General features: G+C 58.4%; 2 protein-coding genes across 3 annotated transcripts in view; one reads left to right on the top strand and one right to left on the bottom strand.

The window, feature by feature from the left end:
- Positions 1-1,509: 1,509 nt before the first annotated feature.
- On the bottom strand, positions 1,510-10,925 carry P2RX6 (purinergic receptor P2X 6). Of its 2 annotated transcripts, none has more exons than XM_006140186.3 (12): positions 10,839-10,925; positions 9,997-10,147; positions 8,357-8,428; positions 5,823-5,898; positions 5,564-5,657; positions 5,396-5,476; positions 5,172-5,313; positions 4,982-5,091; positions 2,033-2,126; positions 1,863-1,928; positions 1,657-1,734; positions 1,510-1,542 (listed from the first exon to the last, which is right to left on the bottom strand). In XM_006140186.3, the coding sequence occupies exons 1-12, from the start codon at positions 10,892-10,894 to the stop codon at positions 1,510-1,512; spliced, it is 1,053 nt and encodes a 350-aa protein (XP_006140248.1). In that variant the 5' UTR covers positions 10,895-10,925. The 2 variants fall into 2 exon arrangements, with proteins under 2 accessions (XP_006140248.1, XP_014442252.1); XM_014586766.2 differs by having other exon boundaries at positions 10,761-10,925.
- An 865-nt stretch (positions 10,926-11,790) lies between these two features.
- Positions 11,791-14,206, top strand: part of LRRC74B (leucine rich repeat containing 74B) — a 23,795-nt gene continuing 21,379 nt past the window's right edge. Inside the window, 4 exon segments of the mRNA XM_027770694.1 lie at positions 11,791-11,913; positions 12,171-12,332; positions 12,688-12,820; positions 13,637-13,843. Of these exon segments, the coding sequence (XP_027626495.1) occupies positions 11,791-11,913; positions 12,171-12,332; positions 12,688-12,820; positions 13,637-13,843 (625 nt within the window).

Here is a 14,206-nt window from a genome sequence, read left to right on the forward strand (position 1 = left end):
GCCCCAAGAAGGCCACGTAGAACGGGCACTGGGCTCTAGGGTCCCCTCGGCATCCCAGGGCTCCCAAAGAGACTGGCATTTCCCTGAGGCTTACTCGAAGACAAAGAGACACACACCCACACGGGCACACACGCTCCCTAAGGCATGTGCTTGCACGGGCCCCCCGGCTGCCCTGAGGGTGCACCCACACACAGACTGCGGCAATGGAGGTTTCCGTGCTCGGGCCCCCGGTGGCAACGTGTGGGTTGCTGCAGTTTTCTCTTGCCTCTTCTCTGCCTGTTCTTCCTGGGCTCTGCAATGGAGTCTCGGGATGGTCCATACGTGTGCATGGGGTTCTAGGTCTGCTCCAACTACCGTCCAGCACACCAGGTAGTGTGGAGTGCCAGGCCTTGGGGGGATCCCTGGGAAGCCCCAGGCCCACCCTACATCTTCCCACTGCTCCCCGCACGGCTGTACCATCTGCAGACGCGGCCCCCTTTCCTTCCTGCCTGCAAGGACTACGCAGAAGCTGCTGGCTTTGCAGGCTTTACTCCTCGGCTCTCTGCAGCACCAGGACCAGCAGGGACATGTGAGCTGCCTCCACCAGCCCGGCCACACTCTCCCACCCTAGTCCTTCGCTGGGGATCTCAGATGATACCAGGTACTGGCCCAGCCTCGGTCCCAGCCCTGGCCCTCCTCTTGTGGCCCTGGTCACCCGGGACCCATGAGCAGACAGCCCGTTGTCAGCTTTTTCTTCCCCAACCTGGGACCAAGAGAGGGTCGAGCTGCCACTGTCCCCGTCCTCACATCCTGACCTTGGGTCCCCGGGCCTGGGGCAGTTCTCCAACAGGTACATCTCAGACTCCCCTGGAAGATTCCAGAACCCAGCCAGCCTGCTGGGAACCTTGGGTCCTCTTTAAGGAGCATTCCTTCCAGCCACTCAGCTTTGCTGGGGGCCAGGGCCCGGGCTCCTGCATTGTGCTTGGCGAGTTCCTGGGTGTGACTCAAACTGTACAAGTTCCCATGCATGAGTTCCCCACCCCGGGTGGGGCTCCCAGGGAGCAGGGTCCAGAGATGGGGCTGAGGGTCCCCGAGGACCTACATAGAGACCCCAAAGGCCCCCATGACCACCAGGTTAGCCCTACCAACCTCTCCGTAGCCCGAGAGCCGCAGCAGGGAAATGGCTGGCCCTCAGGTTCAACAGGTATGGGCCCGAGAGGTGTCATGCCCTTTGCTGGGGGCCCAGGCGGTTGGATCCTCTGCCCACCCTGCCCTCCATCTCATGAGTGTCGACCTGCCTGGGGTAGCCTGGCACTAGGAAGCTGGGCTCACCCTCACCGGCCCCTGTGGCTCCCCATGCAGCACCCTGTCCGGGCTGGAATCAGACAGGAATAGTTACCCTGAGCATTCAAGTATGAGATTTTCCTCCAAGCCCACCTGGGTCCTGCCAGGGTTTCCTCCTTGAAATCAACAAGGCAAGAGCCCCACCCTCCCGGCCCTGGACCTCCAGCGGGCAGGGACAGCTACAGCTCAGGAGTGGGTGGTTGTCTTCAGGGCCTTTGCCTGCAGACAAGGACAGCAGGTGAGGGGCCCGGCCCACGGTCCCCCTGTGTGGCAGAGCCCAGTGTCTGCGAGCAGCCTTGGCCCCTAGACCCCGACCCCCGGTCTGCAGCTCACCTCCTCGTTCTTTGTCTTCCAGTAGAAATGGGCTTCTTTGTCCACGTACAACAGCAGCAGGTCACAGAGGAAGGTGATCTAGAGAGGCAGGGCCAACCCATGTCCTGGCCCCCACCCCTCATCCCCCGTGCCACCCTACATGCCCCCCACAGTGGATTCAGGCATACACTCCCTGCACCCAGGAAACCCATGCCGGTCAGACTCACCACGCCCAGCCAAGCCACTCCGGTGCCCAGCGTGATGGCCGTGGGGATGAGCCCAAACTTCCCTGCCTGAGAGAGAAGGGGGGTTCTGAGTCTCTAGGGCTGTGGCTGTCACCCCATGCCTCCTCCAGCACTGAATATCTGCCCCCTCCTGCCCTGGGCCCCACTCCTACCTGCCCCGTGACCAGGATGTCAAAGCGGATCCCATAGAGTTTGAGCAGGCTCCGGGCCTCCACGCCTGAGGCCTCCCACCAGTGACTGGCTGTCCTGGGGACAGAGGAGAGGGCTCTGGTGGCCTGCTCTGCCCCCACTCACAGGCCGGGCTGGTCTTCTCAGGCCTCCGTCTTACTTATGGTTTGAAGCCATAAATCTCCAGCCCTGAGCCTGCGCCCTGGGTCATTGTTGAGGATGTAAGGAAAAAGCAGACTGGGACCTGCCTGTGGGAATCTCTTCACCCGCTGAGGACACGGGGCCAGAGGACGCGTCCCTAAACAGACAGCAGCCACCGTGAAAGGAAGGGGAAGAAGGGGACTCTGGCTCTCTCCTGGGCACCGGGTAGGTTTTCTGGGGGAAAACATGCAGGCTCGGCCAGGAGGCATGAGCGTGGTACATGCAGGTGGTTTTCCAGAGCAGGGTCAGCGAGGGAGGAACGGGATGTGGGCAGGGAACCAGGCCCGTGGGCCAGAAGGCTGAGGGGGTCAGGGAAGCCAGCCCAGGCAGGACAGAGCCAGCCACGTCAAGGGACATCCTCCAGGCCGGGTGGCCATGTGTGCATGGATGTGTGCTCGAGTACACCATGAGGTGACACAAAGAGACAGAAGGATCCCTGGGGACTGCTTAAGAGACTCAGACAGGACAACAGATACAATGTAAGGTCCTTAGGGCCAGCAGGTGGCATAGTGCTTAAGGTGGCTGTCCACGGTTCCACTCCCGAGCCCAGGGGCTTGAAATTCATACGGGGCACCTGAACGTACATGCCCAACATCCTGAGAGGAGAGGAGAGGAGGGGTCGTGGTGTGCTTGTGCACCCTGGGGAGTGATTTCTCACTTTCTCCCTCTGTCTCTGTGTCTGGTTAGCGTATGGTTGACCGTGGTTCGAGTCCTAGACCTGGCAACTTGCTTTCTCTTCTCTCTCACTCTTGCTCTGTCCCTCTCTGGTCAAAATTAAAGAAAGAAAAAAAGGAAAACAAAACAGAGAGTGGAGGAGAAGGGATTGTGACGTGACCACCCTCCCGGGAGGTGATTTCTCACTTTCGGTCTCTGTCTGGCGAGCGCATGTGCCCTATAGCAAAAAAAAAAAAAAAAAGAAAAGAAAAAAAAAGAAAAAGAAACACCTCTCCAAAAAAGAAAACCAAAACAAAACAAACAAAAAGGAACCTCTAGTGCTCCCTGGATTGGACAATCCAAAAACGTAAACATGGGCCATCAGGTGGCGTGGTGGTTGAGGCCTGGATTCCTACATGGTTGACCTGGCTCAAGTCCCAGACCTGGCGGCTTACTTTCTCACTTTCCTCTTCTCTCTATCTCTGTCTGGTGAGTGTACGTGCCCTATGGCAAATTTTTAGAAATGTAATAATTAATCAAATAATTCTTGGGACCAGCAGATGGCATAATGGTTACCTTGCTGGACTCCCACATAGTTGACCATGGTTGAAGTTCTGGAACTGGGGCCTTTAAAACTCTCACCGGTTGGGACCAGCAATTAGCGTAATGGCTATGTCTCTGGACTCCCACATAGTCGACCATGGTTCGAGTCCCGGACCCGGTGGCTTGAACTCACGCCGGGAATGTGTGCATGTGTGCCCAAGATCCCGAGAGGAGAATGGAGGAGAAGGGATTGTGGTGTGGCCATCCCCCCTGGGGGGTGATTTCTCGCTTTCTATCTCTCTGTCTTTCTCTGTCTGGTGAGCGCACACGCCCTATAGCAAAAACCTCTCCCAAAAAAAACTCACACCAGTTGAGGCCAACAGATGGCGTAATGGTTACATCGCTGGACTCCCACGTAGCCTACCGGAGGAGAAGGGACAGCGGCATGGCCGTCTCCTTGGGGGGTGATTTCTCACTTTCCTTCTGTCTCTCCCTGTCTTCCTCTCAAGTCCTGGACCCAGCGACTTGGAACTCACACCAGGCACGTGTGTGTGAGTACCCAAGGTCTTGAGAGGAGAATGGAGGGAAAGGGATTGTGGCATGGCCATCCCACTGCTGGGTGACTTCTGGCTTTCTTTCTCTCCAGAAAGTGCATGCGCCCTATAGCAAAAATCTCTCTAAAAACAAATAAATAATCATTCTTAAAAAAAGAAAAAAGAAGGATAAAAAAGGAAAGAAAAAAACAAAAAAAAAATGGCCAGTGGGTGGCATGGCGGTTAAAGTGCAGGACTCCCACGTGGTCAGACACAGTTCGAGTCCCAGACCTGGTGACTTCATATTCATGCAGGGTGTGTGTACACACGTGTCCAAAATCCCAGGAGGAAAAGGGACTGCAGCATGGCTGTCTCCTTTGGGGGGGGGTTCGCATTTTCCCTCTCACTGTCTCTGTCTCTCTCCAATGAGCACATGTACCCTATGGCAAAACCTTACCAAAAAAAAGTTGAGGCCAGCAGGTAGTGTGGTGGTTAAGGCACTGGACTCCCACATGGCCGACCATGGTTCGAATCCTGACCTGGTGACTTGCTTCCTCACTTTCTCTTTCTCTGTCTCTATGTCTCTCTCTAGTCAAATTTTAAAAATAAATAATAACAAAATTAAATATTTTTAAAAAAAGTCTATGTGGGTGTTTGCAGTTCTAATCTTTGAGCTTTTCTATAAATTTTTGAAGTCTGAGATAAAAACAGAAGGGAAGAGTGAAAACGAGAGCCGGCTCTGGAAATGAGCCATCCAGCCAGGCAGGGGTGGGGACAGGTGGGAGGGAGGGTTTGGGCTGGGTGAGGAGGGGCAGCTGGACAGAGCCTGGCTGGAGGACTGGAGGTTGTGGAGGTCCCCTGCTGCCCTGGGGTCCCCCCTCCTGCACTCAGAGGAACATCCAGACGGCTGGGCACAGCTGTGGTCTGTCTTCGCCACCCCAGGGAGACTGGAGGGTGGCATTGAGCGAGGAGCCCCAGCGGGCGGTGAAGGAAGGGGCGTACCTGAAGTTGTAGCTCCGTTCCTGCAGGTGGAAGGAGTAGTGGGGCCAGCAGTCGGAGCCCCCCACGTCCAGGTCACAGTCCCAGTGGACGCTGATGCCCACCGCGCCACCCTGCGCACAGCCAATGCGTGGGGCTGGGATTTCCTCTCCAAGCCCTTGGGAGGTCTGCCCCCCACCCCCCGAGGACCCACCATCAATGCCAGGTCCTCGAAGGTCCCTCCGGCCTGAGCCACAAGGTCGCCAATGCGGAACACGGGGCAATAGGGGCTGGAGTGGGGGTCATAGCGGCAGCTCTTGAAGTAGGTGGCGTTCCAGGTCTCCAAGGCGTTAGACCTGGGAGGGGTCAGGGATGGGGGTCAGACACGGCAGGGGTCAGGGAGGTGCTTTGGGCCAGCCGGGACCTGTCCGTGCTTACTTGGAGAAGTTGAACTTGCTGAAGGTGACGGTGTTTTTGATGAACAGGGTGAAGTTCTCAGCCTGGCCCAGCAGGGGTCTCCTGCAGGTGGAGGAGGAAGGGGAACTGGGCCAGGACTCTGCCAGTCCCGAGGCCCTGTGCCAGGGGTGGGGCGGGGAGAGGACTTACGTGGGCACGGTGCCACTCTCCACGGGGCACCAGCCCCAGATCTCGCAGGTCCTGTGGGTCCCATTGAAAACCACACACTGGCCGGTTTTAATGCCTTGAAAACACAAGTGAGCTCCAGCCCCCAAACCTCTGCAGGGTCCGGGGAGGGCATGGCGCAGGGGTGTTGGAATGCAGAGACACAGGGACCTGCACTGGGAGCCACCAGGTTCCCAACCCGGCCCCCCACCCTGGTGGGGACGGGAAGACAGGGCCCCAGTACCGTGGCTGAACGTCCCGGTCTCCCCTTCAGGGCAGTCCTCATCGGCCCAGCAGCTAGCCAGCGGGATGGCGGGGTTCTGGGATGGGAGGGAGACCAGAGTCACCAGCGGCCTGGAGGAGCGTTTCCTCTCAGTGACCTAGCCTGCAAGGCCAGCTCCCACCTGAGCCCCCAGGACACCCTGCGTTTGGAAGCACACAGGAAAGACAGAGGGTGCAAAATAAAGATGGTCCAGGCCATTGGCGCCCTGCTAAGACCTGTGCCCTGCAGGCTGGGACCACACGGGAGGCCCAGGTTCAGTTTCCAGTCCAACCTAAAGACCGGCAACTTGAGGCTGAGAGAGAGGATTTTTTTCTTAAGAATTATTTTATTTAATAGTATTATTATTTCATTTGACCAGAAAGAGACAGAGGGAAAGTGAGCCCTGGTGGCTCACACATGGGGCACACTTGCACGCGCCCAGGGCCATGATGGGATGGGAAATTGGAGGAAAAAGGACTGCTATGTGACCTGCCCTGCTGGACCTCTTCCCCTGCCCCTGCCCCCCACCATGCGCATAATAAAAGAAAAGTTCTGCCCTAGGGCCTCCATGGGTGCCCCACCGCCATCTCCACGCCATGGCTAGCCTTCCACCACGCAGACCCGGCACCCTGTTGGTGTAGGTGTAGGCGTCCCCTGGGGCACGAGGTGTTGGTGTAGGTGTAGGCGCACCCTGGGGCACGAGGGATGAGTTTTGTGAGCTCAGCCCAAGGCACAGCCCAGAGGGAAGCCAAAGGCTGTGACACTCCAAGGACAGCCCAGTGCTGGGAGGGACTGAGTGACCAGGGTCCCAAGAGGTGCTGGCAGGGACTTGGGACTCCTCTCAGGAAGACAGGTTGTCAGAAGGGATGAACGGCCCAGCCCTGGAAGTCTCATGGAAGATTCAAGAAGCCTGGACATGGGCAAAGAGGAGTCACGGATTCCAGAAAATGAGGCCCCATGACCCCAGGGAAATTTCAGAGCAGCCTACAAACTGAGGGCTAAATAGATATGCGGGCATTCAGAAAAGGGAGGATATTTGGGACCAGCAGATGGCGTAACGGCTATGTCGCTGGACTCCCATGTAGTCGACTGCAGTTCGAGTCCTGGGCCTGGTGGCTTCAACTCACATTGGGCGCATGTGCGTGCGTGCCCAAGATCCCAAGAGGAGAATGGAGGAGAAGGGACTGCAGCATGGCCAGCCTCCCGGGGGATGATTTCTCACTTTCTGTCTCTCTGTCTCTGTCTTCCTGGTGAGCGCATGTGCTGTATAGCAAAAACCTCTCCAAAAAAGAAAAGAAAAGGAAGAACACTGTAGCTTCTCCAAGGGTGAGCACACCCTTTGTGCCCAAACCTCAATTCCTTTGCAGATGGCGGTCTACCATGGACATGTGATGTCCCCAGTGACTGTGATGGGACCAGCCACTCGGGCTCAGAGGACAGCTGTCTACACAGTGACCCTCCAGCCCAGCAAGCAATTAAGTGTTGGCCTTGACTAAAGAAGCTATGTCCTGGGTCCCAGCTGTTCAGGTGGGCTGGTCCATAGCGCAGTGGTTAAGCACTGAGCAGAGGAAGCTGGATCCCAACTGGGGTTCAAATCCCAGCCCCAGCATCAATACGTAGGGATGCACACGCATGCCCAGGATCCCCATGGGAAGGGGGTTTGCTACCTAGCCAGGTCCTGTGGGGCATTCTCTTCTTCTCGTGTGTGTGCACATGCACGTCAAGATGCTGGATCCCTGAGACACCCCCAGTGAGGGAGTAAGTTGAGATCATCTGTATTTCTGGATCACAGATATAAGAGAGGCCCTGGCTTGACCACAGTCATCAAGAAAGATACCCAAAGAGCCTATGCGATCCCAAACTCAGCGTAAGTGGGAGTGTGCTGTGTTCACTCACTGTAGAGGAAGCTGCCTCAGAACACATGAACAGGGCATGGGCACAGAGGAGGGGAGGTGATCTTCCAGCACCGACCATCTGGAGCGCGCCCAGAGGTGAGAACAGGATGGGGAGGGACCTGGACACCTCCTGGGAACTGCTGTTTCTCAGAGATCCAGGCCCTGTCACCCACAGCCTGGGAGGCCATAGCCTCAGTCTTCTCATCTTAAATGGGGGTCATGTGCCAGGCAGGGTATATGTAAAAACGAAGGGACCAGCAGATGGCGTAATTGTTACTTTGCTGGACTCCATGCGACCATGGTTCCAGTCCCAGACCCGGTGGCTTAAAACTCATGCCAGGTGTGTGTGCCTGAGATCCTAAGAGGAGAATGGAAGAAAAGGGATTGCGGTGTGGCCATCCCCCTTGGGGGGTGATTTCTCGCTTTCTGTCTCTCTGGCTCTGTCTGTCTGGCGAGCGCACGTGCCCTATAGCAAAATCTCTCTCTTAAAACAACTAAATAAATAATTTGCAGAAAGATGTAGCTCAGTGTCCGAGATACGCTCAGCCACCCGGGAGGACAAAGACAGACATCTGGTGGCCCAAGGCTGGTGGATCCTCTGGGAAGCTCCTGGGCACTTACCTCTGGGCACCTGCCCTGGACTTGGGTTGGCATCACAAGGAAGTTGGTCACCAAGAAGAACACGTTCTCGCCCTAGGAGGCAAGTCTCAGGGTTGGCCTTGGCTTGGCTCTCTTGACTAGAGAGGCCAGAGCTGGCAGCCCGGATAGTGAGGGAAGCAGTTCTGGCCTCATCTGCTCCCACGGAGCCAGGCTGAAGCAGAGATGGGACTCCGGCTGGGCTTCCGGCCACCTCAGAGTCCAGGGAGTCTCATACATATTCACCACTTTGAGGCACACGCTCATTCGTTCCACTAGAAATTTCCAAGAGTCTCCCGCTCCCAGGGACTGCTAACCCAGAGGTGAGCTAGGCCGGGGCCCACTCAGGGATTAGACCGGTCACTCATCACACGCACAGCAGCACCGGCACACAGGAGCCAGGGGAGCAGATGGTAAGCTGGTCCAGGGCCAAAGGGTGGCCAAAGACATTCTGAGGGTGTCTGCACCCCAGTGCTGTACATGTGGAGTGCGCTTGCCCAGGAAGGGAAGGCGAGGGCTGGCAGAGGGCAGGGGGCGAGCAGCCATTAGGATATAGAAAGACTTTGTGGCTGCTGTCATGGGAGGAGAGCCTTCCAAGGGTGGAAAGCAGGGACTGGTGGGCTCCGATGATACGAAGAGTGAAAGCGCAGGGCCAGCAGGTGGCATGGTGGTTAAGGTGCTGGACTCCCACATGGCCGATCATGGTTTGCGTCCCAGACCTGGCAGCTTGCTTTCTCACTTTCCCCCTCTTTCTCTCTGGCCAAACAAAAACAAAACCAAAACTAATAATAGGACATAAAATAAGGGGGCCAGCAGGTGGCATGGTGATTAAGGTGCTGGACACTCTCACATGGTTGACCGCAGTTCGAGTCCTGGACCTGGTGGCTTGCTTTCCCATTTTCTCTCTCTCTCTCTCCCTGGTCAAATTAAAATAAATGAATAATAATAACAACAACATAAAATAATATAAAATAATTCTTAAAAAAAAAAAACAAAGGAAAAGTACATGTGCACCCCGAGGTACAGAGCAGGTGAGTTAAAGCACCCACCAGCCATGAAGAGACCACAGCCACACCCAGGCACAGCGCGAACTGTCGCTAAAAATGTTGGGAGGGACGTGAAGTGTCAGGACTGAGTCTGGGGTCACAGCCCTCATTGAATGAAGAGAGGCCATGCCGGGACAGGGGGACGTGGTGGAGTGTCTCCAGGACGCAGCTGCGCTTGGTACTGGTGGAACAGGGCGGAAATGGAGGCTGCGGGTGAGCTGAGTGGAGGGAGAAGGGAAATGTCGCCCACGAGGCAGAGGGTGAGACCCTCAGGTTATGGAAGGGGCTTCAGGAAGTCCCAAGGCCTGGCATGCACACACCTCCAACTGCATCTCAGACTCAAGCCTCGCATCCCAGACACTCCATTCCGTTCCGGACACAGCCTTTGGAAATGGAGTTCCTCTGGCCTGGCTTGAACTGGCCCCTCGTCCACCTGGAGAGCACCTACACACGTCTGAAAGCCCACTGATCCGTGAGGCCCGCCCAGGCCCGCCCAGGCCCGCCCAGAGCCCTCCAGTGGGGGTGTCCCAGCTGTCAGGGCCGAGAGCTCACCCCCAGCAGCAGCACCAGCGTACCCACCTGCGACGGCTTCACGAAGTCGGCCACGTCCCACAGCCGGTTCCCGATCTCTTTGATCTGGGTCACAGAAACCCCTTTCAGTTTGGTGATGACAGAAACATGGGGGTCGAGGTCTCGCTCCTGGTAGCCATTGTTGGCAAGGAGGGCCCACCTGGGGAGGAGGCGGGGCAGTGTGGTTGCGTCCCCGGCACAGGGTGAGCAGTGACAGAGTGGGCCCTACATGTCTGGCTCTGCCCACACACCCTGTGGGCTCCCAGCCTGCACCCAGAGCCCCTGCCTCCTCTCCACTCTCACGTCTACCCCAGACCGCCTGAACAGGCCGGAAGCCCCAGCCTGGCTCTCCAGTGCCCTCAGATGGAGAGAGCCACCACCACCTCCACCCGACACCCCCTGTCCTCCTTAAAGACTCCTCTGACCCCCAGGAAGACCTGGTCGGCTCTCTGGGGGGCCTCAGTGCTCCCACTCTCATCATGTCAAGGACTGTCTCTGCCCTGCCAAGACACCTCCTGAGCAGGGATGGGGCCAATCCTGCCCTGTGCCCGGAGCCCAGAAGGGGGCTAGGATGGAGCCCCACAAAAGAGGCAGGTGACACCTGAGACCCCTCCTCTGTCTGCCCCGACCCCAGCCAGATTTGCATGTGTGCCCCCAACCTGCCACTACCACCAGCCTGGCCCCTGAAGAGCCAGCCAGTCCTGTGTCCCTCGGCCCAGCAGGGCCAACCCCGATCCTCCTGGCCAGCCTGGCCCAGAGTGGCCCTCTCTTACCCCACCACGTAGACCACAATGCCTAGCTGCAGCAGCCTCTGCAGGACGCCCACCCGCCAGTTCTTGGTCATCACATACTTCTCCGTCTTGTAATCCAGAAGCCCCCAGGCTGCCACAACCCCAGAGAAGCCCATGGTCTGGGCTCTGGCTGCGGCTGCTGACACTCCAGGGTGAGAGCGCCACACCGCCGCCCCCAGCCACTGCTGAACAGGAGGCAAAAAACGGTCCCCAAGCCAGGCCTGTTAAAGGGACACTTCCACAGCAGGCGGGACCCAGCCTCCACCCCTAGCCTTGGGCCTCCCTGGCTCCCCCATTCCCCCTGCTGAGTCTTGGCACACGGAGAGGAGCTGCCCTGTCCCTGCACTTTGACCTCCCTTCCTTATGGGTGGGGGACCACAGGTTTCACAAGTGCTACGTGGCCAGAGGAGGGGGCAGGAAGGCTTCCAGAGCAGTGACTTCAGAGGACACTTTCTCCGCAGTGTCAAGGAGCAAAGTTGGGGGAGGGGCGTGCCCGAGGGCGGGAAGGGCATACACAAAGGTCAGGGCACGAACGAGAGGGCCACGGAGCGAGGGTGCGACTGTGGGTCCAGAGGGAGGGAACTGCCTCTGTGAGGTTTCCAGGCCCTGTCCCCAGACTCAGGGCCTAAAGCGCAAACTCTAGAGTCAGGCGCGTTTCTCAGTCGGTGCAGGGCGAGCGGTGCTGGAACCTCACTGAGCTGCAGGCGGAGTAAATGCCCGCAAGGCGTCGGGTCCCGGCCGGTGCAAACGCTCTTATTGGCTCTGGCTAGGAGCTGGCTCAGGGTTAGCGCCGGCCCGAGACGGTTTCTCCGGCAACCAAACGCACGCGTTGCCCTGGCGACTGTCGCGGGGGCCACGCTCTCCTATTGGCTACGGTGGACGCTTGTTTGCACAACTCCACAGTCGATTGGTCAGCGCGGCTAAGGGTCCGCCCCCACTCCCGGGCCGCGTTCTAAGAGCGGCGCGCGGCGGCCCAGACCTCCGCGTCCGCTGCAGCGGAGTGGGCGTAACCATGACGGCTCCCAGCGAGGGGTCTGCGGAGAACCAAGGGCCGGAAGAAGAGGCGGCGAGAGTTCGGCGGAGGATTCGGACTCCGACCTGGAGACAGGTGTCCCTGGTGGCGTCCCCTGGAGTGGTAGAGAGACGGGCTGGGGCTGAGCTGTAGGGGACCCCTGTCCCGCTGGGAGCGCACCCTTCTGTGGATCCACTCTGGCCCCCTGGCCCTACCAGGATGAGCTGGGACTGAGGAAGGGATTTGCTCTCAGCGCCTTGACATCCTCATCTGTAGTAGGGGCAGTAGTCCGGAATAGCAGAGGAAGAAATGCTTCTAGAACACAAGGGCCAGGTAGCAAGGGAGGAGGCAGAGGGCTGTGTCCATGACGTGATGCACATTTGTCCCGTCTCCTAGCAGGTACCCACGGGCTCCGAGGGCTGGGCAGGGACACCCTCTACCTGCGCACTCGCGGGGCCCACGGTGCTGTGCCCCCTTCCTGCTTTCTGCGCCAAGGGAGAGCCCCGGAGTTGAACCTGCGGCACCGTGGCCTGGGGCCCCAGGTACTTCTAGAGGGATGCTGGGGCCAGGAGACAGCAGCCGTGGGAGTCCCCCTTCCCAGCCTTCCTCTGCCAGGTCCTATCCCCACGTCTGGGAGAACCAGGGGGTACAGGCTGCCTAGAGATCCGTTTGAGGCTGGGGAGCCTGCAGGCCCCACCCCAGCGAGGGTCAGAGAGGCTCCAGGAGGTGAGGCCTGGATGGAGTTCAGGAGAAGCACGAGTCCTCAGGCCTGTGGGAAGGGAAGGGCTTTCTGGTTAGAGGGCCCCAGGTGGGCTGAGCCGAGCGAGTGGCCCTCTATGTCTGGAGCCCTCAGCTCCTGAGGGGATGGGCCCTTCAGGCTCCTCTGCTCTGACCCAGGGGGCCCGTGCTCTGGCTTCCATGCTGTCCTCTAATCCCTACATCAAGCGGCTGGACCTTCGGGACAATGGGCTGAATGAAGCTTGTGCCGAGGCCCTGGCAGGTGCCCTGAACAAGAACAGCAGCATCTGCGGTAGGTGCTGAGCCTGGAGCAGGTGGCAGGTTCAAGCCCTCCCCTTCCTCAGGGATGCGCCCTCCACACTGACCTTCTCACCTGGAGCCTTCTGTGTGGTGGGGCGGGGACTGGGCCTCGTCACAAGGTGGAGCCTCTTAGGTGGAGCTAGATCCTCTGCTGGTGCCCCCAGGACTGGACGCCCCTCCCACCTCTGCAGGCCAGCACCCCAACCCCAGGCTCATTGGTAGACTCGCTGGCAGCACACAGGGTGGCGAATCCTCAGACACAGAGGGCAGGGGCTGGGCAGCGCAACTGGGGAAGGTCAGAGTCCAGAGGGGCTCCATCCAAACCTGCCCTGGCCACCACAGAACAGGCTGGCCTCGGCAAGCAGCCCCACCTCACCGAGCCTGTTTCCAGCCCGAGAAATGGCCCCAGCAATACCACTGAGCTCTTGGGGTCGTGGTGGCGTTGAGCTGCATACGTGACATGGTCAGCTGTCCCTGGCCTGCGTAAGTGTCCTGTGCATGGCTGTGATGATCCATTTTTGTCAGTCCCTGGCCACGAGGCAGTGAGGGCCTCTTGGGTGGCTTGTATCTGCTAGACACTGTTCATCACAGAGTGGCAGCCCCCCCACCACTGCACTGCCATGGTTCCACAAGGTGGATATGTGGACACACGTGTGTGGACACACAGGGAGGGGAGACCTAGCCAACAGGTGGCAGAATGACCATGCAAGCCCAGGACAGTCCGTTGACAAAGCCCCGTCCTTGGGGGGTGGAGGAAGGTGGTTCCTGGCTTTGCAGCCCACTGACCGAGCGTGGTGCTGGCCTGCAGATGTGGACCTGTCGGAGAACCAGCTGGGAGCTACAGGAGTCCAGGCTGTGTGTGCCAGCCTCGCGAGGAACCAGGTGGTGCAGAGGCTGCAGCTGGCGGGGAGCGGCCTGGAGGAGCAGGCGGCCCAGGCCCTTGCTGAACTCCTGCTGGTCCACACCAGCTTGAAATCCCTGGACCTGAGCTATAACCAGCTGAATGACCAAGCAGGTAACGCCTGGCCAGGACCACGGGGGGACGTGCAAGCTCGTCTTCCTCTGGTGGGGGGTGGGGGTCAGGGGTAGGCAGGACCACACTGAGCATCTGCCAGAGAACATCCGGGCTCTGCTTCTGCCCCCACATCCACCTGGGCCTACTCCTCCCACTCCAGACACAGAAGTTTTCATCCGCTCCAAGAATAGATCGTTGCCTGCTCTGTGTGTGTGTGAAGGAGGCGTTGATTCAAGCCAGGAGCAAAATGAAGTCCCTGGCCTCAAGAAATACATTTTTTTTGTTTGTTTTTGTTTTGTTTTGTTTTAGAGTTTTTTTTTTTTTTTTTTTTTTGGGAAGGTTTTTTAAATTAGGGAGGATGTG

The sequence above is a fragment of the Tupaia chinensis genome, unplaced genomic scaffold (genome assembly GCF_000334495.1).
Source record: "Tupaia chinensis unplaced genomic scaffold, TupChi_1.0 Scaffold000024_1, whole genome shotgun sequence".
NCBI classification, from domain to species: Eukaryota; Metazoa; Chordata; class Mammalia; order Scandentia; family Tupaiidae; genus Tupaia; species Tupaia belangeri.